The sequence below is a fragment of the Sardina pilchardus genome, chromosome 5 (genome assembly GCF_963854185.1).
Source record: "Sardina pilchardus chromosome 5, fSarPil1.1, whole genome shotgun sequence".
Taxonomy (NCBI): Eukaryota; Metazoa; Chordata; class Actinopteri; order Clupeiformes; family Clupeidae; genus Sardina; species Sardina pilchardus.
This window is the reverse complement of record NC_084998.1, coordinates 1,000,617-1,026,027: the sequence shown is the minus strand read 5'-3', so window position 1 is coordinate 1,026,027 and position 25,411 is coordinate 1,000,617. Positions and strand designations below refer to the sequence as shown.

General features: G+C 41.2%; 2 protein-coding genes across 2 annotated transcripts in view; both read right to left on the bottom strand.

Annotated features, from left to right (window-relative positions):
• Positions 1 to 2,460, bottom strand: part of nectin3b (nectin cell adhesion molecule 3b) — a 44,546-nt gene extending 42,086 nt beyond the window's left edge. Inside the window, exon 1 of the mRNA XM_062535893.1 lies at positions 2,221 to 2,460. Within this exon, the coding sequence (XP_062391877.1) occupies positions 2,221 to 2,419 (199 nt within the window). The 5' untranslated portion in view covers positions 2,420 to 2,460. The remainder of the gene's footprint in view (positions 1 to 2,220) is intronic.
• Positions 2,461 to 12,567: 10,107 nt separating this feature from the next.
• Positions 12,568 to 22,777, bottom strand: diablob (diablo, IAP-binding mitochondrial protein b). Its single transcript, XM_062535892.1, has 6 exons — positions 22,679 to 22,777; positions 22,298 to 22,436; positions 19,289 to 19,408; positions 15,353 to 15,463; positions 14,855 to 14,951; positions 12,568 to 13,386 (listed from the first exon to the last, which is right to left on the bottom strand). The coding sequence occupies exons 1-6, from the start codon at positions 22,714 to 22,716 to the stop codon at positions 13,181 to 13,183; spliced, it is 711 nt and encodes a 236-aa protein (XP_062391876.1). The 5' UTR covers positions 22,717 to 22,777; the 3' UTR covers positions 12,568 to 13,180.
• Between the last annotated feature and the right edge of the window lie 2,634 nt (positions 22,778 to 25,411).

The window sequence follows — 25,411 nt, the reverse complement described above, 5'->3', positions numbered from 1 at the left end:
GGAGAGAGAGCAAGAGAGAGAGAGGGAGAGAGCGAGAGAGAGGGAGAGAGAGAGCGAGAGAGAGCACCATTAGCCTCTAAAAGGACTGAGTGAGTGAGCAACGTTAATGTTTCAACTCCCGTTTTACCTTTTAGTGTTTTATTGATCCAGAGACAGAAGGAGAGAGAGGGGAGGGGTGGTCTGAGTGCAAGACCACACTACCAGACAAGACGGAGATGCTGCTACACAATTATTACTAAATAAATACAATGACCTGCAAATAATCACTTTTCATTCAGTCATGTCATATTCCAACAGCCGGTTTGTCAACCACAGAGGCAGCTGAGCTGGGTTTAGTTTGGCATATAGCAATTAAAGTGCCTACGCAAACTACAGACAATACATTACTTTCATTATAGATGCACTGCATACTTATTCTTAAAAGAAAATACTTCAAATAAAGAGACATGGTAGAATAAATAGAGACATGGTCGAATAAAGAAAGACATGGTAGAATAATATAGAGACATGGTAGAATAAATAGAGACATGGTCGAATAAAGAAAGACATGGTAGAATAAATAGAGACATGGTCGAATAAAGAGAGACATGGTCGAATAAAGAGAGACATGGTCGAATAAATAGAGACATGGTCGAATAAAGAGAGACATGGTCGAATAAATAGAGACATGGTCGAATAAAACGATGGAAACCAATAAAGAAAGGATGAGCAGACGACTCAAGACGGGGACGGGGACGGGAACGCACTGAAGGGAGATAAACGGGGCACTAAATAAAGAGAGAGGAAACAGAACTGCGAGGCCAGAACAATCAGCTCTTCTTATGTGCCATGAATGGCCTGCTTACACCAAACAACTTTGACAAGATTTGGGAAAGATTCTTTCTTTTGAATAAAGCTTAAATGGGGGGCACACCAGTTACAAGACTCCAATCTTTCAAGAATCTTTCCCAACTCTTGTCAAAGTCGTTGGGCATACGGAGGGCAGCAGTAGGCTATTCTGCTCAGCTCACCCAGGCAGCAGAGAGGATTTGGGCACATAAACATCAGCGACCCTGCATGCTCGACCCACCAAACAAAGGACCAGCTCAGCATCCAACTCTGAACTCTTGCTGAGAGAAAAGGCAACCCTTCACTAACTCGGTTAGTGTAAACGGAATGCTTAGACTTTGTGCGAACCTTCCTTACGCAGTTATTTTAATAACGACGGAAAAGAAACGCCCCCTAGTTCCTAAATGAGGGCAATATCTGGGAGAGAGCGGCGAACATCAATTATCCTATGCAATATTGCCATCGCTGTCATGATTGACGCGATACAAAGCCCAGTTTCCTTAAAATGACAGACTGTCCGCTAAGATCAAAACATGATTTCATGTTTCTGTCAGCACATGCATGATACCACTCATGAGATCAGACAAGAAAAATGCGTTTGGTGTTCACGGTCCCGGTATTTTCTAAATCAGCCATCTCACCGACATTACGTCACCCTACCTTTGTTCCCCCGACAGTTCAGCCAATGTATGACGTCACCGTGGTCATAACAGGTGGCACTAAATAACTAGGGGTCACGTGCGGGTAAGTTTGTAATAACCTCCCTCCCCCATTCTAATCAGAAAATAATTAGTTAACCGAGAAGAACGACCAATGCAACTAACATGACCTTGGTGGGCCATTCAACGAATTAGCCTACCTAATTGGGTGAACTAATTGAAGTGCAACACGTCTCTGAAATTCAGACTGCCTGTCTCCCATTTTTCCCAAATTGGAGGGAGCATTATCAGACCTGAATATTTTAAACATGGATATTTAAGCATGGAGCATGACATTATCTGTTACATTGTAGTTATTACCAGCTAAAACGATACATGGTAAGGATTTTGTGGAGTAAGTGGTTCTCATTCACGGAGTCATAACATAGCCTAACGTACACCGCGTGGACTCAGAAAGTCCACGTTCTGAACAAAGTAACATCATTCATAAATTAAAGCAAAACAAATCATATACACGTATGTTCGTGCACATATTTGTTATTTCAACTTTTACAGTGTAAGTGATAACCTGGGCTTTGTTTGCATGCTGAAAACAACTGTTTGCGCTTACTTTTCTGTGCATCAGTTGTGCATGGCATTGTAGCCTACTGTAACGAACTCGTTTGATTTTCTAAAACTTCCCTAGAAAAAGGTGGCTAACGTTGGTTTAGCATTCGCGTAGACTTTAGCTTACCTGACGCAGTAAGAAGAAGAAGAAGAAGTGTTGTATTCCAGCCCGAGTAAGGGTTATTCCTAAAGTAACGCGCCGACATTCTTGTCTCCATGTCGCCCAGCCAGCTCGCCAGTTCGCTCCTGTAACTCAAAATCCTCCTCAGCAACAACTCCATAGAGACCAGTCCGCGTTCGGAATGTACCACTGCAGGCCCGTCCATAGGGGTGCGCAGGCACACCTGACAAACAACGAAGCGACTATCTACTGTAGCCTTGCAATTTGAAACACTGTTGCCAACCACTTATCAGTGCACAAGAGTCATTTGTGCTTCGCCGCACAAAACCGAAGAGCAGCAGGCTGCGAGCAGAACAGAGAGATGTTAATAACAGAACAATTGGCTATTCGTTTTAACTCTGTTAAGTTTTTGCTGTGTCTAAAACCTATTCAGAGGAGACGTTTTGTTTCATGGCTGTTGGCACAATACATTTCCATACTGGAGCTTTCAAATATGGGTACAAATGCAAAACACGCAGTAGCCTAAGCCTACTTGTGCATCAGATAGATAAATGAGGAGGCACATGGTCTTCCCATTGTGTACAAAATTACATATTGTAGTGGGCCACCATGTTGAATTACATCACTGATTCACTGTTGTAAGCATTCAATGAGGATTGCCCCCCCCCCCCCCCCCTCCACTCATGAATTCTAACTGCATCTTTTCTACTCGACTGACAATGAACAAGAGCTAAATAAATGAGTTCTAACCTAAGAGCTCTACTAATCTCTTGTTTGGGGTATTTTGTCCTGTTGCAAATCATGTTGTGTGAGACAGAGGCGTACAATGGGGGAAGGGAAGCAATCAGTCGTGCTGTTGTAGCGCGTGTGTCTGAGGTGGTCCCTGGCCTTACTGGCTCACTGTGTAGTCGTGCTGTAGCGCGTGTGTCTGAGGTGGTCCCTGGCCTTATTGGCTCTCCACTGTGTAGTCATGCTGTTGTAGCGTGTGCCTTTGCCCAGTGACTAGACTGGTTGTAGTCTTTACACCCCCCAACTTGTCCTGTCAATAGAAGACGGCTCTAAGTGGGTGCTAATTTGGAGCTGGTATCAGACTTAATCCCTGCAGACGTCCCCTGGTAATCCTGCCCGCCAAACTCCTCTCAGGAGCCCATTCTGCCCAATCTGTGCATTACCCCCCCCCCCCCCCCCCCCCCCCCACACACACACGGCAGTATAACAATACTGCACTGCTGCTACTACCCATCCCCCATGCTAGACCCCCCCCCCCCCCAACACACACACTCACACTTTAAGTGCCTAATTGGGTCGTGTAATATCGACATCATCATTATTTCTCTTGTTCATCATCATTATTAGGGCTGCTCGATTATGGTAAAAATCATTATCACGATTATTTTGTTCAATATTGAGATCACGATTATTAAACGTCATTACGTCATTGGAACTATCATCCCTATTCAAAATGTACATTTTTAACATTTTTAAATTGATTGTTAAATATAATACATCAGGAAAAAATCATGCAAAAAGTTAACGCACACAACAACTCAAGACAAAAGGAGAGCATTGTTATGAAACTGAATGTAGCAAAATAATCATTACAATTCGATTATGCTATTTTCATAATTGAAAATCATGTCGTAATCACGGGGGGTGGCCAGCAGTTCCTTGTCAGAGGACCACAGGGAACATCACTGAGTGTAGGCGTGGAGGAGATCTGTAGACCACAGGGAACATCACTGAGTGTAGGGCTGGAGGAGATCTGTAGACCACAGGGAACATCACTGAGTGTAGGGGTGGAGGAGATCTGTAGACCACAGGGAACATCACTGAGTGTAGGGGTGGAGGAGATCTGTAGACCACAGGGAACATCACTGAGTGTAGGGGTGGAGGAGATCTGTAGACCACAGGGAACATCACTGAGTGTAGGGGTGGAGGAGATCAGTGAGGTATTGTGATGAGAGTCCGTGGAGAGATTTGTAGGTGATGCTTGACTTGCCTGGCAACCAATGGAGCTGTTGGAGGATGGGGGTGATATGCTGCCAGGGCTTTGTGTGGGTTAGAACCCTGCAGCAGAGTTCTGCACATACTGGAGTCTGCTAAGGGCCTTGCACATACTGGAGTATGCTAAGGGCCTTGCACATACTGGAGTATGCTAAGGGCCTTGCACATACTGGAGTATGCTAAGGGCCTTGCACATACTGGAGTATGCTAAGGGCCTTGCACACACTGGAGTATGCTAAGGGCCTTGGTGGGCAGTGCAGACACCGCAGCACCTACAGTATAGCTGTTCACTGCAAAAACCGCTTGTCTAATAAAAATCTAACCAAACGTTTCAATCTTATATCAAGATAAAAAAAAAACTAGTTGGTATTGTTGTCAGTACAAAGAGACTTATACCTTCGCTTTGGACAAAGGCGTCTGCTAAGTAACATAACCGCAACAGTGACATAGTGTTTTCTTGTGAAATCATTTGACTTAATTTAAGAAAAGTTTTAAGACAACCCTCCACTATGTCTGTTCCTCCCTGAAGGGCATTCTGATGCCTCACTCGATGACTGCCACTCTTTACTTCCTCATACTCTAATGTGTCTCACAAATAAACAACTGAACGCGTGGCAAATAATTAACATCACACATTACAGTGTAGCCAAGGTCGAATTAATACCACACATTCAGCCAAGGTCGAATAACACCATGCACACATTTAGTCAAGGTCGATCTGTATTCCCAGGAGAACACACATTCTATCATGATGAAGTGCATGCCATACTATTTACAATGCAAGTCACTTCGGACAGCAGCATGAGCACAATATAGTAACAGCCCTCTGCTGCACAACACAGTGCTCAGACAGGACTGAAAGAGATACTTGCACTGCAGACTGTATCTAGTGGTGTCCAGACCTCTCCCACTGACATGGATGTCATCATGTTTCTCTCCCTAGTTTGTAATTGTTCACTGTTAATTTAATTTGTATTGTTATTTATTTGTATGTCGCTTTGGACAAAGGCGTCTGCTAAATAACCATAGCCATAGCCATAGCCATAGCCATAGCCATAGCCATAGCCATGTTTCCATGAGCGTACATCTTGGCAGAGAACCTTTAGTTCCTGTGGGAGGGTTGGCAGAGAACCTTTAGTTCTTGTCGGAGGGCTGCATGCTGTCATCCAAAAGTGCATATCACAGGAACAATGTGCTATTGCTTTCTTTCGTAGAATCAAAGTGAGATTTTCTAAAACTAATTTATTTGAAATAGAGCTCCAATGCTTTAACAAATCCAATTGCATTTTGATATGTCTAAAATGACTTTAACGTAAACTATTTCAAGTTATCTATTGTGATACCACAAGACACGTCAGCTTATAGTCTAAACAGCACATTGATGCAAAAAGTGAAACAATCCTGACCCTCCTCAGCGACAAACTCCTCTTTGTGTAGGGCCTCAACTCAGCGCTATATAAGTATACTTATATATATAAATTATATATATAACTCCTCTAAGTATACTTATATACTGTATATAATATAACTCCTCTTTGTGTAGGTCCTCAACTCAGTGCTATATAAGTATAATTATATATATATATATATATATATATATATATATATATATATATATAACTCCTCTAAGTATACTTATATATATATATAATACAGCTCCTCTTTGTGTAGGTCCTCAACTCAGCGCTATATAAGTATACTTATATATACAGTATATATATATATATATATATATATATAACTCCTCAAAGTATACTTATATATATAATATAACTCCTCTTAGTATACTTATATATATATATATATATATATATATATATACATAAAACTCCTCTAAGTATACTTATATATATATAACTCCTCTTTGTGTGGGGCCTCAACTCAGCTCTATGTACAGTAAGTATACTTGTATATATAACTCCTCTGAGTATACTTATATATATAACTCCTGTTTGTGTGGGCCTCTTCTCAGCTCTCTGTACAGTAAGTATACTTGTATATATAACTCCTCTGAGTATACTTATATATATAACTCCTGTTTGTGTAGGACCTCCACTCAGCTCTATGTACAGTAAGTATACTTGTATATATAACTCCTCTGAGTATACTTATATATATAACTCCTGTTTGTGTGGGCCTCCTCTCAGCTGTCCGTCATGCTTGTGCTTTTCTCACATGTGAGCAGGCCACACTGTGGGGCATGTGGCATGTCTATGTACTAGCTCAATATTGCAGGATGACAACTTCTTGTCATGGGGAGGAATTCTATAGACAGCGAGGAATAGGCCTATACAGCATGTTGCTAAACAGGAGACAGTTCTAGAATGACTGAGCTTCTAAAAAGTGAAATTCTGGGGTTGCTCATCATGGACGCTGACTATTTTATGAAATGAATGTCCACACATTATCCTCATTTGACCTCAGACGCTGACAAAGAAATGTATATATTTATCATTATGAACTTCATTTGTGTGCGTCAAAGTTATAATCCACACTTTCATATGTGTATTCAAAGTTGCTATTCACAGTTTCACATGGGAGCCTCAGAGGAACGCTATGCACCTGCAGATAAGAAACGAGAGGAGGATTTTAGGGAGGTTTCGACCAAGGTCATGCTGACTTGTTTTGCTCTCTGCTTTTCTTTAATAAAAGAGCCTCTTTGCGTCCAAGAGCTCAGAGACTGTTTCGGAGAGGTAAAGCACCTCCTCTCTATGTCTCTCCTCTTGGCGCCAGAGTATACTGAAAATTATACTACTTGTCTGTGGTTCTTGTGTCATAATATTGGGAAGATTTTCCTAACATTCTTTGGTCCTTCGAGCCGGATGTCAATATATCCTTTCTGGAACTGATCGTCGGAAGTTGAAGACTGCAGCAGCCCGCGGACTACAACCGTGGAAAAGCCCCGTACGGTGAATTCCGTGCAGGCCAGCCGACGGCGACCAGCTCCTAGACTGGATTGACGACTTCCGAACTACAGAGCAGAACCATAACAGTGTGAGTATAATTTCATAGGCCTAGGGAAAAGTCGCATTAAGTTGCCGTTCCCAAGAGAAAAGTCGCATTAAGTTGCCGTTCTCTTAATACAGCTGTAAAATTAGATAAACTTTCCAGGGGGGTTTCAGTCCCGCCTGATGTAAAGGGGCTATGGATGCCGCTTAAAGGGGCTATGGATGCCGCTTAGTTTATCTGATGTAAAGGGGCTATGGATGCCGCTTGAAGGGGCTATGGATGCCGCTTAGTTTATCAGATGTAAAGGGGCTATGGATGCCGCTTAGTTTATCTTTAAAACAGGGGGCCTGAAGTCCCACCTGAGACAGGGGGCCTGAAGTCCCACCTGAGCTGGGGGGCCTGAAGTCCCACCTAAGCTATCAAATAGGGAGTTATAGAATTCGCTTATGTTGATAAAATTGTGAAAATCAAGCCCGCTTAAGTCGACAGGAGAGGGAAAGAAGGAGTGTGACTGAGAAGTGTGTGTGAAGGGATTGTCTGTGAGTTAAAACGAACAACAGAGCCTGTGAGAGATAAAACACCCAGGGGAAGCCGGACTAAGGTCTAGAAGCTCGCTTCCCAGGCTTGTTGTTTGCCCTAAGAGGACGACACAGAACAATCTCTTATTTGTGCAAAATGGGGAATACTCAAGATAAAGAACAACTTTTGAAAGGCGATGCCAAATTCATAGCTAGAGTCCATCCAGGAACTGAAAATTGGCTATTACGATGGAAAAATAAATTCGAATTTGCAAACTAAAACCAAAGTTATCATCGTGCCATGCAGAAGTGCACCTGTATGACGATGATGATGATTACGGTAAAACTCCAAATTGGCCCCCACCGCCGCCTCCGGTGGAGGCATTTCCAATGGTAGAACTGCCCAATCGAACATTTAAGCCAGACGTGGCTGAGGGTCAAAATAATCCACGGTTAATGTATGTCTATAGAACATGGACACAGGACGACGTAAAAAAAGCAGTGGAGGGAATTCCATCTCATAAAGCCCAAATTGAAGAATTTTGCGACGAAATGAAAAACATAATAGCGGTGTACCACCTGAATGGTTTCGAGGTCGAAAGGATGTTCCGTTTTAAAATGGGCTCTGATTGGAGCCGTGTTAAAGATAGCTTTGTAGCCCATCAGGCTGGTGCAGCGTATGCGCCTGGTTCTCTGGATTTAAATCAACAAGTCCAAAGCCTAGAGAATAAATGTAAAGACGTGTTTAAAAAACATTGCGATTACACCAAAATACACGCCACCACACAGAAAGATGATGAAGATGTCTGGGAGTTTAGAGACAGATTTGAAAAAGTGTTTAAAGCCTATAGCGGCCTGAAGTCAGAGAGTGCAGAAGATAAGATAATTTATGGACAGCAATTAAAACAAGCATTACTCCAGAGTTTTAGACCAGAGATAAAAGGCTGGATAGAGAAATATTTTGTTTCTTTCAAAACAGCAGAACTGCCAGATTTTATGGAACATGCTAAACATGCAGAGAAAACAGTGAAAAATAAAGAAAGTAAGACAAAAGAAAGACTCAGAGAAAGTAGGGGAAGCATTTGTGATGGCATTACAAGGCAGAAATGGGTCAGAACAGAGAGATTATGAAAATGAAGGTGATGATAGCAACAACTGTTTCAGGTGTGGGGGTCGCGGACATTGGTCTCGTGACTGCGCCACCAAAGATGAGAAAGAACAAAGATACGATAGTGGCTAAGTGACTAAGTAAGTGGAGAAGGAGAAGAGCTAGAAATGTTTGAAGAATTTCTAGACTAGAGCTGATGTGTGTTTAAATGACTAAGAAAGTGAAGAAAGAAAGCCTACATATTAAACTAAACATTTAAATTAAATATTTAAATTCTGTTGAAGTTGTGCTTTTTCACCCATTCACTGTGAAAATCCCACATGCCGTCTCCCTACTGCTGTTACAAACTAACATGACATTCTTATCTCGTATGACAGTATTGTTATCACAACCACACATTAAATATGGTGTAAACAAAGCAGCTTATGCGGTGACTAACTGCTAAATTAGAAGTTAAACTTTTGTCTGCCACATGCTCTGCACAGGTAGCCGAATTGACTGGGCTGACCAGAGCATGTGAGCTTTTTGCCAAAAAGAAAGTGACAATATACAGTACACAGACAGCCAATATGCCTTTGCTGTGTCTTACATTGCTGAAATCAATGTACAAATGGGTAGTAATTTTGAGTCATGGGCAGAGCCATGTCTCAACAGGAGGGATGTGTGAACTAGTAGACAAACACTATAACGTGTATAGATTTACAAACTACTCACAAAATGTTTGTTATCAGTGCATCATATGTACTGTATTGATGTAGGAGTAGTGGAACAACTAATTAAAACACTGTGTTCAAAGGAATATGTGGACACGGATACTGCTCCCTCTCTCTCTGTTTTTCCACAGGATCCCAGAGTGAAACCAGAAGATTGGGTGTTCATCAAAGTCATAAAGAAAAAATGCTGGTCTGACCCGCGTTGGGAAGGACCCCACCAAATCATCCTATCTACACCCACTGCAGTGAAGGAAGAGGGCCGGACCGCTGGACGCATCTCTCTCACTGTAAGGTTCAGTCAACCGCTGAGGAGGGGAAGCCCGACTGCAAAGGGGATTAGAGGTTTAGAATCTAGTCGTCTCAACGTCGGTGAAGATTTTGGATCCTCCTAAGCTTAGTGACGATGCCTTGAGGTAACAGACTTTTAGTGTGGAGGATGGTCCTGGGAGCGGCTATCATTCTCACCTTGCTGACACTTTTGTTAAGGACTGAACAAAGACTTTTTTCTTGAAAGACAAAGGAAGCCGAAAAAAAAAAGAGATTGATTTTGTCAGAGGATGTGCATACCTACATCACACATGTGTATCACTTAAAGTCATGGTATCGTTATGCTCAAATGCTGGCTGATTTGAATAATGTGTCTGATATCTATGTGTGTTCTCTGATGCCAATATCTGTTTATCATTCCCGTTTAACAGCCGTACAATTCCTCATGGACAGAGCTTGTGTATAGGTGAAAGGAAGTCTGGCAAAGATTACTTATAATTCATCCCACATGACAATACATAAAAATGGTATTAACATGATCTGTGAACCTTGTGCAGGGACACACCCTTTGAAGTACATAAAGTGTAGTGTAACATTGACCCCTTACTGTATGCCACTGTTAAACCTAGAACAAGATTCCCACTGTGTTTTTTTTTTCAGAGATGGTTCTGTGCCGGTGGGGAGTTTGCCTCTCTACAGGTGTTATCAGTGAAGTTTAGAATGTAGCCCTACATTTTGTAGAATTAAGCTTTGATTATTTGAGGACTAGCCCTCATTGCATATAGCCCATCAAAATGTTGATGTGAATTTGCTTGCTTGATTGTTGTGATAATAAGGGGCTGGGAAAAACATATGTGTAGTAGAAGGTGAGTTTTTCTCCTTTTGCTTGTGTACACAAGTGCCGCTGCTATAGCAGGGTAATGGAAGAATTTTTCCTTCAACGGTTTTCTCCTCAAAATTAAGATCAATCATGACTGAGGTTTTCCGGTAAGGTTTTCGCTTCCATCAAAAGGTTTGAAACTTGCTATTCCAGTTGGTAATAATTACTACACGCTTTGATTTGATTTATGGTTGAATCTACAGTATGTAGCAATGGAACAAATGATTGTGAAGTTTACTAATGATAAACAGGAGGGAAATGACAAAGAAATGTATATATTTATCATTATGAACTTCATTTGTGTGCGTCAAAGTTATAATCCACACTTTCATATGTGTATTCAAAGTTGCTATTCACAGTTTCACATGGGAGCCTCAGAGGAACGCTATGCACCTGCAGATAAGAAACGAGAGGAGGATTTTAGGGAGGTTTCGACCAAGGTCATGCTGACTTGTTTTGCTCTCTGCTTTTCTTTAATAAAAGAGCCTCTTTGCGTCCAAGAGCTCAGAGACTGTTTCGGAGAGGTAAAGCACCTCCTCTCTATGTCTCTCCTCTTGGCGCCAGAGTATACTGAAAATTATACTACTTGTCTGTGGTTCTTGTGTCATAATATTGGGAAGATTTTCCTAACAGACGCCATCTACTGTTGTGTATGGGTATGTGCAATCTAGGCCATTTCTGAAAGTTTGTTACGCAAAGTACTTTTGAAAAAGAGGGTTAAAGTCAGACATCCTCCTCTCCTAATGCAGAGATTACAAGACCTTCATAAGGGCATGCAGTGGGAACAGGGAAATACAACAGAAGATTATATACAGTGGGGAGAACATGTATTTGATACCATGCTAAAGTTGCCTAAAAAGAGGAATATAAAATCATCATTTGACAATTGATCTTAATGCCTTCATTTAAAAAAAAGAGTAAAAATCAAACTGCTAAGGACACCAACTTTCTTTGTGATTGAAGAATGTATCGTAAATAAATAAATGTTCTTTCTCAAATGCTAGGGGGAAGGAAGTATTTGACCCCCATGTTAAATTCCTATAGGAGCAGGAGGAAGTCTTTGACCCCTATGTTAAATTCCTATAGGAGCAGGAGGATTTTAAAATGTTTTTATTTTTAAAGGCCAGCTATGAAGTTCCCTTGGCCTTTGGAATTAAAATAGCCCCACATCATCACATATCCTCCACCACAGCTAGAGATTGGCCTTTGGAATTAAAATAGCCCCACATCATCACATACCCTTCCCCATAGCTAGAGATTGGAATTAAAATGGCCCCACATCATCACATAGCCTTCACCATAGCTAGAGATTTGCATGGTGTACCCACATCATCACATATCCTTCACCATAGCTAGAGATTGGCCTAGTGTACCCACATCATCACATATCCTACACCATAGCTAGAGATTGGCATGGTGTACCCACATCATCACATACCCTTCACCATAGCTAGAGATTGGCATGGTGTACCCACATCATCACATATCCTACACCATAGCTAGAGATTGGCATGGCCTTTGGGATCAAAATATCCCCACATCATCACATACCCTTCACCATAGCTAGAGATTGGCATGGCCTTTGGAATTAAAATAGCCCCACATCATCACATACCCTTCACCATAGCTAGAGATTGGCATGGTGCTTTTTCCAGTAGGCCTATTAGCCTGTTTGATGCTCATTGAGCTCAATGCAAATCAAACAGTGGGTCTGGACAGTTTCTCTCTTTTCCTCTTCCTTGTTGTTGTTGTTGTTCTACTACTGTGGACTGACGTTATGAATGTTGTATTCACTGGAGAAAAGCTTCCCTATGGGAATAATAAAGTACCTACGTCACTAACTAACTAACTAACCAAGCATGACCATAAAAGCACTGCAGTATTTGGACCAACTAAAGGTAAATAAAGGTTCTGCTATCTCTAAACCAGACCTTGTGTGACTTTTCAATGACTTTTATTGACAATTTTCAATTGTACAAATTGTGTGAGGCAAGGCACACATGATTTGCAGGAATACAAGTTTCCAAGATTACTTGGTTCAGTGCTTCATTAATTCAACCCTGTTCAAAAAAACATATGTACAGCGGTGATCCCTTTACCCTAGTAAAGTCCTCTTGGTGACGAAACAAAACAGTGACATTCAGTTATACAACATCCAAAGTCTGCAAAGACAGCATGCTTCACCAACACAAAAAGACAAACCATCAAGCAAAAATGTTCTGATTGAAAATTGCGTCAGGATGCAAGATTGTCAAATCTACTGTGCAGCTACAGTATGGCATTCAGCAGAGCATTTAAATGAAGCGTCTGAACTGGTCATGTGGGGTGCATTCTCCCCATCATATTATATTCAGGTGCACTGAAGTCTCCCCATCATGTGGTCATGTTATATTCAGGTCCTGATTTAAAAACTTTACAGAAAGCCTTGATTCATTTAGCGTTTCTGTTGTTGCCATTGTAGTCTCTGGAGTTACAAGACAGCCCCCCCCCCCCTCACCAGAGCCATTAAAGTGCACTAAAGTGTCCCTCAGTCCTCTCTGAGGTAGGCCTCTGGAATCTCTTCGTCTTCGTCGGCAGTGGACGGGTCTGCGGAGGGCAGGATCCTGGGACTGTCCAGCGCGCTGGCCTCGCTGAGGTCGTTCTCCGCCTGCAGGGAGAGCTGCCGCACATGCTCCACCTGGGACTGGGCCAGGTCCAGACTGGACCGCGCCGCAACCGACGCCTGGTCCGCCCCTGTGCCGGAACCACATGATCACATGACCACATGACATCACATCACATGACATCACATCACATCACACTTTAATTATGCCGCCACCGACGCCTGGTCCGCCCCTGTGCCGGAACACCACATGATCACATGACCACATGACATCACATCACATCACACTTACAGTATGTGATGCTAAAGCAGCTAAATGACCCACACTACAGTATGTGATGCTAAAGCAGCTAAATAACCCACACTACAGTATGTGATGCTAAAGCAGCTAAATGACCCACACTACAGTATGTGATGCTAAAGCAGCTAAATAACCCACACTACAGTATGTGATGCTAAAGCAGCTAAATGACCCACACTACAGTATGTGATGCTAAAGCTGCACTACAGTACGTGATGCTAAAGCGGCTAAATGACCCACACTACAGTATGTGATGCTAAAGCAGCTAAATAACCCACACTACAGTATGTGATGCTAAAGCAGCTAAATGACCCACACTACAGTATGTGATGCTAAAGCAGCTAAATGACCCACACTATAGTATGTGATGCTAAAGCAGCTAAATGACCCACACTACAGTATGTGATTCTAAAGCAGCTAAATGACCCACACTACAGTATGTGATGCTAAAGCAGCTAAATGACCCACACTACAGTATGTGATGCTAAAGCAGCTAAATGACCCACACTACAGTATGTGATGCTATGGCTGTGTTGTATGCCGCCTCTGCTGCTAAATGACCCACACTACAGTATGTGATGCTAAAGCAGCTAAATGACCCACACTACAGTATGTGATGCTAAAGCAGCTAAATGACCCACACTACAGTATGTGATGCTAAAGCAGCTAAATGACCCACACTACAGTATGTGATGCTAAAGCTACACTACAGTACGTGATGCTAAAGCAGCTAAATAACCCACACTACAGTATGTGATGCTAAAGCAGCTAAATGACCCACACTACAGTATGTGATGCTAAAGCAGCTAAATAACCCACACTACAGTATGTGATGCTAAAGCAGCTAAATGACCCACACTACAGTATGTGATGCTAAAGCAGCTAAATGACCCACACTACAGTATGTGATGCTAAAGCAGCTAAATGACCCACACTACAGTATGTGATGCTAAAGCTGCACTACAGTATGTGATGCTAAAGCAGCTAAATAACCCACACTACAGTATGTGATGCTAAAGCTACACTACAGTATGTGATGCTAAAGCAGCTAAATGACCCACACTACAGTATGTGATGCTAAAGCAGCTAAATGACCCACACTACAGTATGTGATGCTAAAGCAGCTACATGACCCACACTACAGTATGTGATGCTAAAGCGGCTAAATGACCCACACTACAGTATGTGATGCTAAAGCAGCTAAATAACCCACACTACAGTATGTGATGCTAAAGCTACACTACAGTATGTGATGCTATGGCTGTGTTGTATGCCGCCTCTGCTGCTAAATGACCCACCTGCGTTGTACGCCGCCTCTGCTGCCAGCTCAGACAGGTTGATGGCTGTCATCCAGTTGGACTCGAAGCGTTTACAATCCTCCCTGCGCATGCCCACCTGCAGTGACAGAACATGAATAGCTGAACTTCAATATTAAGTTACTAAGTTCATTTCTTCATTTTGCTCCAGTTTTCTTTCAGATCTCAGATTTCTGAGTTTAGGTAGAGGGAGTGTCTAGTTACGTCTCCTTGTTTCTGTAACAATTCAGGAAACATCAGCATTTGGATAATGACGAATAATGACAATGATGATGATGATGATGATAAGGGAGGAGGATATTGATCGTCTACTCAAATGTTGATGATTTACCTATGCCAAGGAGGTATATGTTTTCATCGCGGACCGGCGTTTGTTTGCGGAGGTCTGTGCTCTCGGAGTGCTTTTCTCATTATTATTATTATCGTGTATTGCTGTGACTGCGTGCCCTACGATAGCTGCTGTGCTGAGGGAAGACCTACCTCCTCACGCTGCTGCAGGAGGATCTGCCACACGGCCTCCTCGTCAGCAGGGGGCAGTCTGGAGGCCGAGGCCTTGTAGCGTCTGTGGAGAGCCACGAGCATGCGGATGGCCTAAACAGCACCACAGGCATTCATGTGGACAACAAGATAAGAAGTCTCAGCAAAGATCATTAAGGGCGGAGCAAGATACTTCATGAGAAGCCACTTCCTGGAACCCGAATCGCAAGAGGGAGGGGGGGGGGGGGGGGCAAAATCCCCTTAATGCAGAGCTGTTCCATTGAAGTCTATGGGCATGACACACCCCTTTATGCAGAGGAAGTGATCCCCGTTTTGCGCCCATATACAGTACCCTCCAGAATTATTGGCACCCTTGGTAAAAGTTGACTAAAAATAGGTATAAAAATAATCTTTAGGTGATTTATTGTACTCCCACAATGAAAACAATGTGGAAAAATATACCCTGCAAGGCAAGCAAATTTATTCTGAGAAAAAGGAAAATCTCATAAAGAAATAAATATTTTTAACAAAAACAGCTTGCTCACAATTATTGGCACCCCTGAAACATATTACAGTTAAGCCCAAAATTATTAGCCCCCCTGAAATTTTGGAACATTACTCTAAAATTCTCCCTAAATTTTTCATCCCTGATCAAATTTTAAAAATCAAACATTCGCCAGTGGTATTATGTAGAATCTGGTGCATTTTGGAGTGTTGATATATTATTAGGAATGCTTAATCTCAAATTGTGTGAAAAGTGGAGTGTTCAAAATTAATAGCCCCCATGTGATTTTTTTGCTTTTAAACGCACACGACCAACCTGTCACCTTTCAAGCCACACCTTTGCAGTTAGTTAATGTCCAGACAACACCTGAACACCCAACCAGCATTGATTGTTTCCCTAAAGACTTCAAGGAACAGGCCTACAGGCACTTGAACACCTGTCTGAGAGGGGACTGCCTTTACAGGCATACTGAAGATAAAGGAAATCTGTCTGGACCTCAGAAAGAACATCATTGAGGCCTATAATATGGAGAAAGGCTATACTGTAATTTCTAGATGCTTCACAGTCTGTAGAACAGCTGTGCAAGGCATCATTACAAAGTACAAAGAGTTCCAAGTTTGTGCATAACAAACCTAAGTGTGGATGAAAATGCTAAATATCTCAATCTAGAGAGAAAAATCATCAGGGATGTTAGCAAGCAACCCTGCACATCCACCAAAATGATAGTTGCTGACCTTGAGACCTCTGGGGTTAAAGTCTTGAGGAAGACAGTAGTGAGGGATTTTTATTGTGGAGGCCTCCAAGGTCATCGGCTGAGAAAAACCCCTTACTCCAAAAGGGGCGCTTCAAAGTCAGACTGAACTTTGCCCATGCACATTTAAAAGCTAAAAATGAGTTTTGGAAAACTGTCCTTTGGTCTGATGACATTAAACTGGAGCTGTTTGGGCACATGGATGTTGCCTATGTTTGGCAAAAAAAGGGAAGGCCTACAACCATAAAAATACAGTTCCCACAGTGAAGCATGGTGGCAGGAGCATCATGTAATGGGGCTGTTTTGCTGTCTCAGGCACAGGGAGCCTTGTTTGGGTGCATGGGATCATGAAAAAGAAAGATTATGTTGACCTTTTGAGGGATAACATCAAGACGCCTGCTCTTAGTCTAGGCTTAGGTCACCACCAGGTCCTTCAGCATGATAATAACCCAAAGCATAGTGAAGAGTGGTCTAAAACGCCCTAAAGGATACCCTAATCAAGGTGCTGGAATAGCCTACACAGAGACCAGACCTCAACCCCATTGAGAATCTGTGGCACGTGCTTAAAGCAAGAGTCCATACAAGAAAACCATGCAGTTTGAAGGAGCTGGAGCTAAAGAGTGCTTAAGAGATATGTGCCAACCTAGTAAAAGACTATTCAAAGAAGTTGTTGTCAGTTGAAGCAAAGAAAGGCTACACTATTGACTATTAATGGTCTGGGGGCTAATAATTTTGAACATGTCAATTTTTGCTTTTCTTGTCACAAATCAGAGCATGAGTAAACAATGATCATCAAACTTTGTGGGCATACTGTCTTTGCGCTTCTGTAATCATATAAACTAGGCACATTTTTGGAAATGGTCATTTTCATGTATAAACAAAGGATTATGTCTGAATTCATAAGGGGGGCTAATAATTTTGGGCTTAACTGTACGTACAACATTTAACAGGAGCATTTTCCTATGTAAATGCAACGTTTTAAAGTAAATCAGAGTGTCTGTGAACTTTCAGAAGTAGTTCATGACGTTCTTTTTCACTATGGTATGAAAATGAAGTCACTCAGAGGCTAAATCCTCTAGTCATTTTTCAACATCGGAGACAAGAGAATACACTAAATTGAAATAAAAAGAAATTGTGTTGACATTTGTAAGTAAGAGAATGTCTATGGAAACTAGGTATTTTTTTGAAAATGCCTATATTTCCAGTTAAAATGATGAATAAAAGGTTCTAATCATCTGGAAATGTGGCAAACATGCTTGGACAAAGACCCATGGCTATTTTGCTCCCACGCACAGTATGGAGGATGGTATGATAGGCAAAAAAATCCATAAGAACCACTGTTGAGAGTTACAGACAAAGCTATCATCTTGGGGTCACCAAGTCCCCCCCAAAAATCTTCAAAAGTGACCTCACTGCTAATAGATTATTTATACAGCATGTCAGGTTAAAGCCAGTAGAGTCATTTAATGAACAATGTAAATGGCAGGAGTTACTGAATGGTACCATGACATGTCTGGGAGTGTGGTCTATTGTCAGATGAAAATAAAATTATGCTCTTTTGCTAAAAACACTTAAGGTGTCTTTGGCATACATAGAAGAATGACTATACTAAAAAGAACCCCATGCCTAATCAGAATTATGGTGGAGGTGCTGTGCTATTGTGGGGCTGTTTTAATTCCCAAAGGCCTTGGGAACCTAATTAAGGTGCATGGCATCATGAACACCAAGAAAAACCTGAAAATTTTCAAAGGAAATCAAACCATCTCTGCCAAGGCCCTAAAAGTTGGTCATGATTGGATCATTCATCAGGTCAATGAACCAAAACAAATGCACAGATCAAAACAAATATGGTTTACTGAACACAAAATCAAGCTTCAGACATTGCCACAGCAGTCCCCTGATCTAAACTCCATAGAAAAACAGTGGGATGAGTCAACGAGAAGAATGCACAAGTGTGGACCTAGCAATCTGGACGATCTGGGGAGGTTTTGTAAAGATGAATGGTCTTAAATCCCTTACTTTGTATTCTCAATCTTTATGGGGTGTCAGAGAAGAATATTACATGCTGTTTTATTGACAAAGGGAGGTTTAAGAAGGTATTACAAGTAGGGGTGCCAATAATTGTGAGTGACGTGTTTTTATTAAAAACATTTATTTCTTTATGAGATTTTCCTTTTTCTCAGAATAAATTTGCTTCCCTTGCAGGGTGTATTTTTCCTCATTGTTTTCATTGTGGGAGTACAATAAATCACCTAAAGATTATTTTTTAGACCTATTTTTAGTCAACTTTTACCAAGGGTGCCAATAATTCTGGAGGGTACTGTACATGAACTACGACGAAGTCGTATCTTGCTCCGCCTTAAGGATCTTTGGTCTCAGATTTACCACACAGGCATTCATGTGGACGACTAGATAAGACGTCTCAGCTTTACCACACAGGCATTCATGTGGACGACTAGATAAGACGTCTCAGCTTTACCACACAGGCTATTTCTATATACAAAATGGTTATTTTAATGTTATGTGGTAGCGTTTATTTGAGCTCACACATAGTATTCTGAGCTTATTACTACAGACAGAAAACAGTAGTCTGAGGAAGGGTACAGTATTTTGTCCACATATTTAGAGGGATTGGTGTGTAGGTTGTTGTTTTTAAATACTAAACAGTGATGTGGTTCCTTACCTTGGCATATTGTGTGAGAGAATCTACAAGTGCTAATGTTGTCTGAGAAAGGTAGGTGTTGGCACTGTCTGTAACCAGCGACGATGCTCTTTTAATCAGGGCCTCGTGCGATACCTCCACCTGCAAGATAAAATAGCAGCAGCAGCTACATTAGGGGGACATCACACAGTAACTATAGCAACAGCAGCTACATTAGGGGGACATCACACAGTATATAGCAGCAGCAGCTACATTAGGGGGACATCACACAGTAACTATAGCAACAGCAGCTACATTAGGGGGACATCACACAGTATATAGCAGCAGCAGCTACATTAGGGGGACATCACACAGTAACTATAGCAACATCAGCTACATTAGAGGAACATCACACAGTACATGTATATAGCAACATCAGCTACATTAGAGGAACATCACGCAGTAACTATAGTAACATCAGCTACATTAGAGGAACATCACACAGTAACTATAGTAACATCAGCTACATTAGAGGAACATCACACGGTATATAGCAACATCAGCTACATTAGAGGAACATCACACAGTAACTATAGTAACATCAGCTACATTAGAGGAACATCACACGGTAACTATAGTAACATCAGCTACATTAGAGGAACATCACACAGTAACTATAGTAACATCAGCTACATTAGAGGAACATCACACAGTAACTATAGTAACATCAGCTACATTAGAGGAACATCACACAGTAACTATAGTAACATCAGCTACATTAGAGGAACATCACACGGTATATAGCAACATCAGCTACATTAGAGGAACATCACACAGTAACTATAGTAACATCAGCTACATTAGGGGAACATCACACAGTAACTATAGTAACATCAGCTACATTAGAGGAACATCACACAGTAACGATAGCAACAGCAGCTACATTAGGGGAACATCACACAGTAACCGTAGCAACATCAGCTACATTAGAGGAACATCACACAGTAACGATAGTAACAGCAGCTACATTAGGGGAACATCACACAGTAACCGTAGCAACATCAGCTACAGTACATTAGGGGAACATCATGCAGTAACTATAGCAACAGCAGCTACATTAGGGGAACATAACACAGTAACTATAGCAACAGCAACGATATTAGGGGAACATCACACGGTAAACCAGCGTCTCATCATCCAGAGAAATATTCACCTTGTTCACCACCCTTTCCTGCTTTACGTAGTTTATTACAATAGTGACGCCCTTTCCTGCTTTACGTAGTTTATTACAATAGTGACGCCCTTTCCTGCTTACGTAGTTTATGCCAATAGTGACGCCCTTTCCTGCTTTACGTAGTTTATTACAATAGTGACGCCCTTTCCTGCTTTACGTAGTTTATTACAATAGTGACGCCCTTTCCTGCTTACGTAGTTTATGCCAATAGTGACGCCCTTTCCTGCTTTACGTAGTTTATTCCAATAGTGAAATGGTTGCTGGCATAAATCAGCAGTGTTAAATTAAGCACACAATGGACATTTTGTTCAGTGGAAGTCAATGGTTAAGCGGGAAAGGGTGGTGACAAGGAATATTTCTCCAGATGACGTGACAGCGGTAGGCCTACAGGGGGAGATCACGGTAACGGAGTTACACTCCCACTAGATTTTTTGGTGCCTCTCAGCAACTGGGTCTAGTGAAATTAAATCTTCATATGATTCTAAAGCCAGAAAGTGCTCGGTAACAGAGTTACAGAAACCATCACTTTTTTTTTACCATAAGTCAACATCATCAAACATGCAGTTCTCAAACATAAAAAGAAAACTATAGAAATGTCTTTATACATGTTTCCTATAACAATACTGCATTCCATGGTAACAGTTACAGATGAGGACATTTCCTAAAAAAAAACTTTTTCATGGCAAAACTATGTAAAGGAACATAGTTGGCAATATTTCACAATACTTTCAGATAAAAATGCTTTTCAAGAGCACAATGCCTGGCTCTCCACTTATCTTCAAAATAATGTAACCTAATCTAGGGCACCATAAACATAGAATTTGACCCGTTTTGTACACTTTACCTGACTGGTCATCATATCAGATGTGTTTTAAAGATAAAGTTGTATTTTTACCCTAGATGTTAACATGCGCGTGATCCTCCCCATTAGGTGCAATAGAGCTCCCCAGTCCCGCCCACAGCCTAGTCCGGAAGTAAAAATCCAATACAATTTCTCCATTGACAATTGGAGAATAAGCCATAACATCGTAACCGTCCATGGTAGACTTAAAACCAGCTACGATGTGACTAAGCGATTATACCTGCTCATATAGATGTCAAAAGTTAATGGGGGCATCAACCTTGATTTGAGAAAACAATGCTTTATTCACGATTTAACGAGAGAGTACTACACTACCCGACACCCTAACGTGTAAAACTGGTGAAAGCAGAGCCTTTGATTGGTAGAGATCGCCGTTGCCATGGCAATGCCAAACAAACTGTACTCAGCTTTTCCCGCGCATATCGTCCAGCTTCGTCTCGCTGGAACTTCAAAACTTAAAATGGCTGCAGGGCTGATCAGGACCGATGTGTGGTCTTCCGAAAAATAACGGTTTTCTCATCTTGAAGGTTGAATTTACTCAATGGAAACGGTAGGAAGTAATCATCTTCTTTTCTCAGATTAATATGGAACCATGTTAAACTATCTTTAGGCTGCAAATGTTGGAAATGTGTGTACGTTTGCAAAGCATCCTGGGATTTGAGTTCTCTATCTCGGAATTTAAGATATGTACACAGTCTTGTACCTTTCGCTTTTTTTACATTTTCTGTTCATTTTTTCACTCGAAATTATAAGTTATATGCTTATGAGTCACATCGTAGCTGGTTAGCCTAAGGCATGGTCTAAAACTCTTTATATCCGAATTTTTCCAGAAGTCAATGGGAGAAATGAATGAGAATTTTACTTCCGGACTAGCACCTCTCTCGGAGGAGGGGCGGGACTGGGGAGCTCTATTAGGTAGATACCTGAGCAATAAATCTACCGAGGACAGCCATACCTGAGCAATCGGGACTGCACAAATGGCACCTGCCACACTCAGAGAAATCCAGTTTTTCTTCAAAGATGATGAGAGCTTTGCCAGTCTTTCCCGGGCCAGGGAAGCTGTCACCAGGCCACGACCATAGGTGGATGCAAATCTATACACGGAGAACACGTTTAAGAATACATTAACAGCCAGTAGATTAGACGTCTCAAAGCTAGGTGCCAGAACGTCACGTCACGACTGATAGCAACCAGGAAGGACAAAGAGAAGTAGACAGAATGTAAGTAAAGTATAGTAAAACGTCAGTCTAGATTCATATTAACATGGCCTCGTCTATTAATCATTCCACTTATGTAAAATCTAGCCTTGATAGTGTTTTATCCAGACATATTTTACCGTAAGCTTGCAGTAAACAATTTCCTGTAATACGCCATGTTGGTTGTTTTGATTTCTTCTGTTGAGACGCATCAGCAATGCATACACACTATCGCCTCCTTCTGGACTGGAGTGTAATTCTTCTTCTTCTTCTTTAGTTTTTATTGGCGGTTGGCATCCAACTTGGTGCATTACCGCCACCAACTGTTGATTAGGTGTGGAGCTTCAATGTAGCTTTAGACGTTTATGTTGTGTATTAAAAGGAAAGGAGAGAAAGGGGAGAGCAAAAACAAAAACAAAAACAAAAACAAAACAAAACAAAAAAGAAAAGTGAAATGAAAACTGTCTGCTAAATCCTCTCATACACTTTGGTTGACTTTAAAAATGTTATGAGTAAATTCCAGGCTGATGGTTTAACAGTTGAGAATGAAAGTAAATTTACCAGTGTAAGATTTGCATATCCAAGTGGTTTGATATTTTCTAACATGATGTTTCTTTCAGTGTGATATGATGGACATTCTAACAAAACATGCTCTACAGTTTCTCTTTGATTTTGATTGCATGATGTGCATTGACCAGTGTTATGTTTTCCTATTATGTTAAGATTATGGTTAAGACTTGTGTGACCAAGTCTCAATCTAGTCACTACTGACTCTCCTTTCCTATTCAAACACCCCTGCCTTTTAGAGGGGACCTGCCTCTGAATGTTATGTAGAAACCTCCCCTTTGTGTTTGTGTTCCAATGTTCTTGCCACATTATATTAACTTTGGTTTTAATTATGGCTTTGATTTCACCTCGACTTAGAGGAACACTCAGGTTGTCTATATTTAGTTTGAGGGCTTTTTTGGCCAGACAGTCCACAACCTCATTACCACCTATTTCTGAATGTGAGGGAACCCACATAAAACATACAGATATATCCCTCTGATGAAGCCTGTATAAACTTTGAAATATATCATACAATATATCAGGTCTACAGGTAGATTTTAGATTTGAAATGCTAACTAATACTGCCATGGAGTCTGAACATATTACAAATTGTCTAGATCTAGCATCTTCAATCCACATAAGAGCTAACAACTGGAGTGTAATATAGTGGCTTGAGTGAATTAATACGTATGTCTCTGTTTTTCTGTGGCACACTTACTTAACACCAATGGGAACTTCTAAAACAAATGCCATATGGCTCATTCATTGTTTTCATCATGTAAAAACATTTCTGAAAAAGGACGTTTTGGAAAATGTAAATGAAAATGGTATGATCTACAATTCAAAGTTCAAGTTCAAGTTCAAAGTGTTGTCATACAGCAAGGAAAACAAGTTTCTGTGCGCGCTGTCCACACTGATGCCAAGTTATATATAAAAGAGACACAATACAATACAATACAATACAAGCAGTGGCAAGTGTAGGCAATCAAGTGTCAGGTATCTAGTAGGCTACACAAAGTGTCAGATGTGTATGTGCAATGAATGTAATGGACCCTATATTTATTTGGGAATAGCCTAGTTCAAAGGCAACATGTCCAACTGTTAACATGTCCAATACGTCTCAAAAAAGTTGGGGCAGGGGCATTCACACATTCATTCTGTAAATGTTTAGGAACTGGCGAGTTGCTAGTTTTGACAATGAAATGAAATGAATGACACACACAAGCAAAGTAGGACAGTCAAGGTGTATGTTTGTGCTGGGTTTACATCATGGCATCGAAAGCAATTCAGCCAATCATAATCAACGACCAGAACTATCCGTTTTAGAAAGGCCATAGCACCTGACTCTTCCTCTGGAAAGCTATATATTCTATAGTATATATTCTATTCTTCTATTCTATGGAAAGATACTGATTAAATATGTGGCATTTTGCTTTTGTGTTCTTGAAATATTCAAGGTTTTCCCTAGGCTGGGTGAACCCTGCCTGAACTTCCGGGGGATTTGAATTTTGCCCGGCGCAAAGTGCAGTAGAAACAAAGCGCAGCCTCAGACTAATGTTCAATCTTAAAAGATTGAGAGTTTAGCATGGTGAAATCCAGACTAGGTTTTCCCTGTCCCTTTTAAAGATTTTTCTGGATTCTCAGAATACTTAAAGAGATTATTTGCTGTACATGATGATATCCCCAAATCATTCATAATTTCACGTTAAAAAACATTTTTCTTATATAGTTTCAGAATTTGCCCACCAGGTTTACATAGTGATGAATACCTCCACATCCTTACTTCTGAGAGAGTCTCTCTGGGATACTCTTTTTTTTAAATACCCAATTGTGGCTCCAGTGCTATTTACTACTGTAAATAGTAGTGAAATGTTCCTCCTTTTATTGTCTTTATCGTTATACAACTTTTCCAGCCTTTTGTTGAAATGTTGTGTATGCATGTACGTATATGTCCTTCAGATAAATATGGGTTTACGAGATTTGCCAACGATCACATTCTGATTTACATTAAATGACAACATATTCAACAGAACAATTCACGTGAGTGATATACTGTTGCCCATCTGTCCATCACTGTATAAAGCCCGCCCGCATGCCGTCCACACAACTGGACGGGTCAGCACAATTCTCAAGTTTTCATTTATGTCTCTTTTCCACTGGCAAACCAGTCCGACTCTACACGGTACGGTACAGCGCTGCTCTACACGGCACGGCACGGTACCAGAACTATTTGCTTTTCCACCTAAACCGTGACCTGGAAGTGGGTGGAGTCGGCGGGGTTCCCACTGACGTGACGTCGGTTTCAGGCCACTAGAAGTTGTCAC

Bases quoted from the DNA above. Each gene is read 5' to 3' on its own strand.
- diablob (XM_062535892.1), bottom strand. From the start codon at position 22,716: ATGGCGTATTACAGGAAATTGTTTACTGCAAGCTTACG. The intron at 22,437-22,678 runs GTAAAATATGTC...CTCCGTGTATAG, and splicing joins TTGTTTACTGCAAGCTTACG to ATTTGCATCCACCTATGGTC. The intron at 15,464-19,288 runs GTAAGGAACCAC...GGTGCTGTTTAG, and splicing joins CTCTCACACAATATGCCAAG to GCCATCCGCATGCTCGTGGC.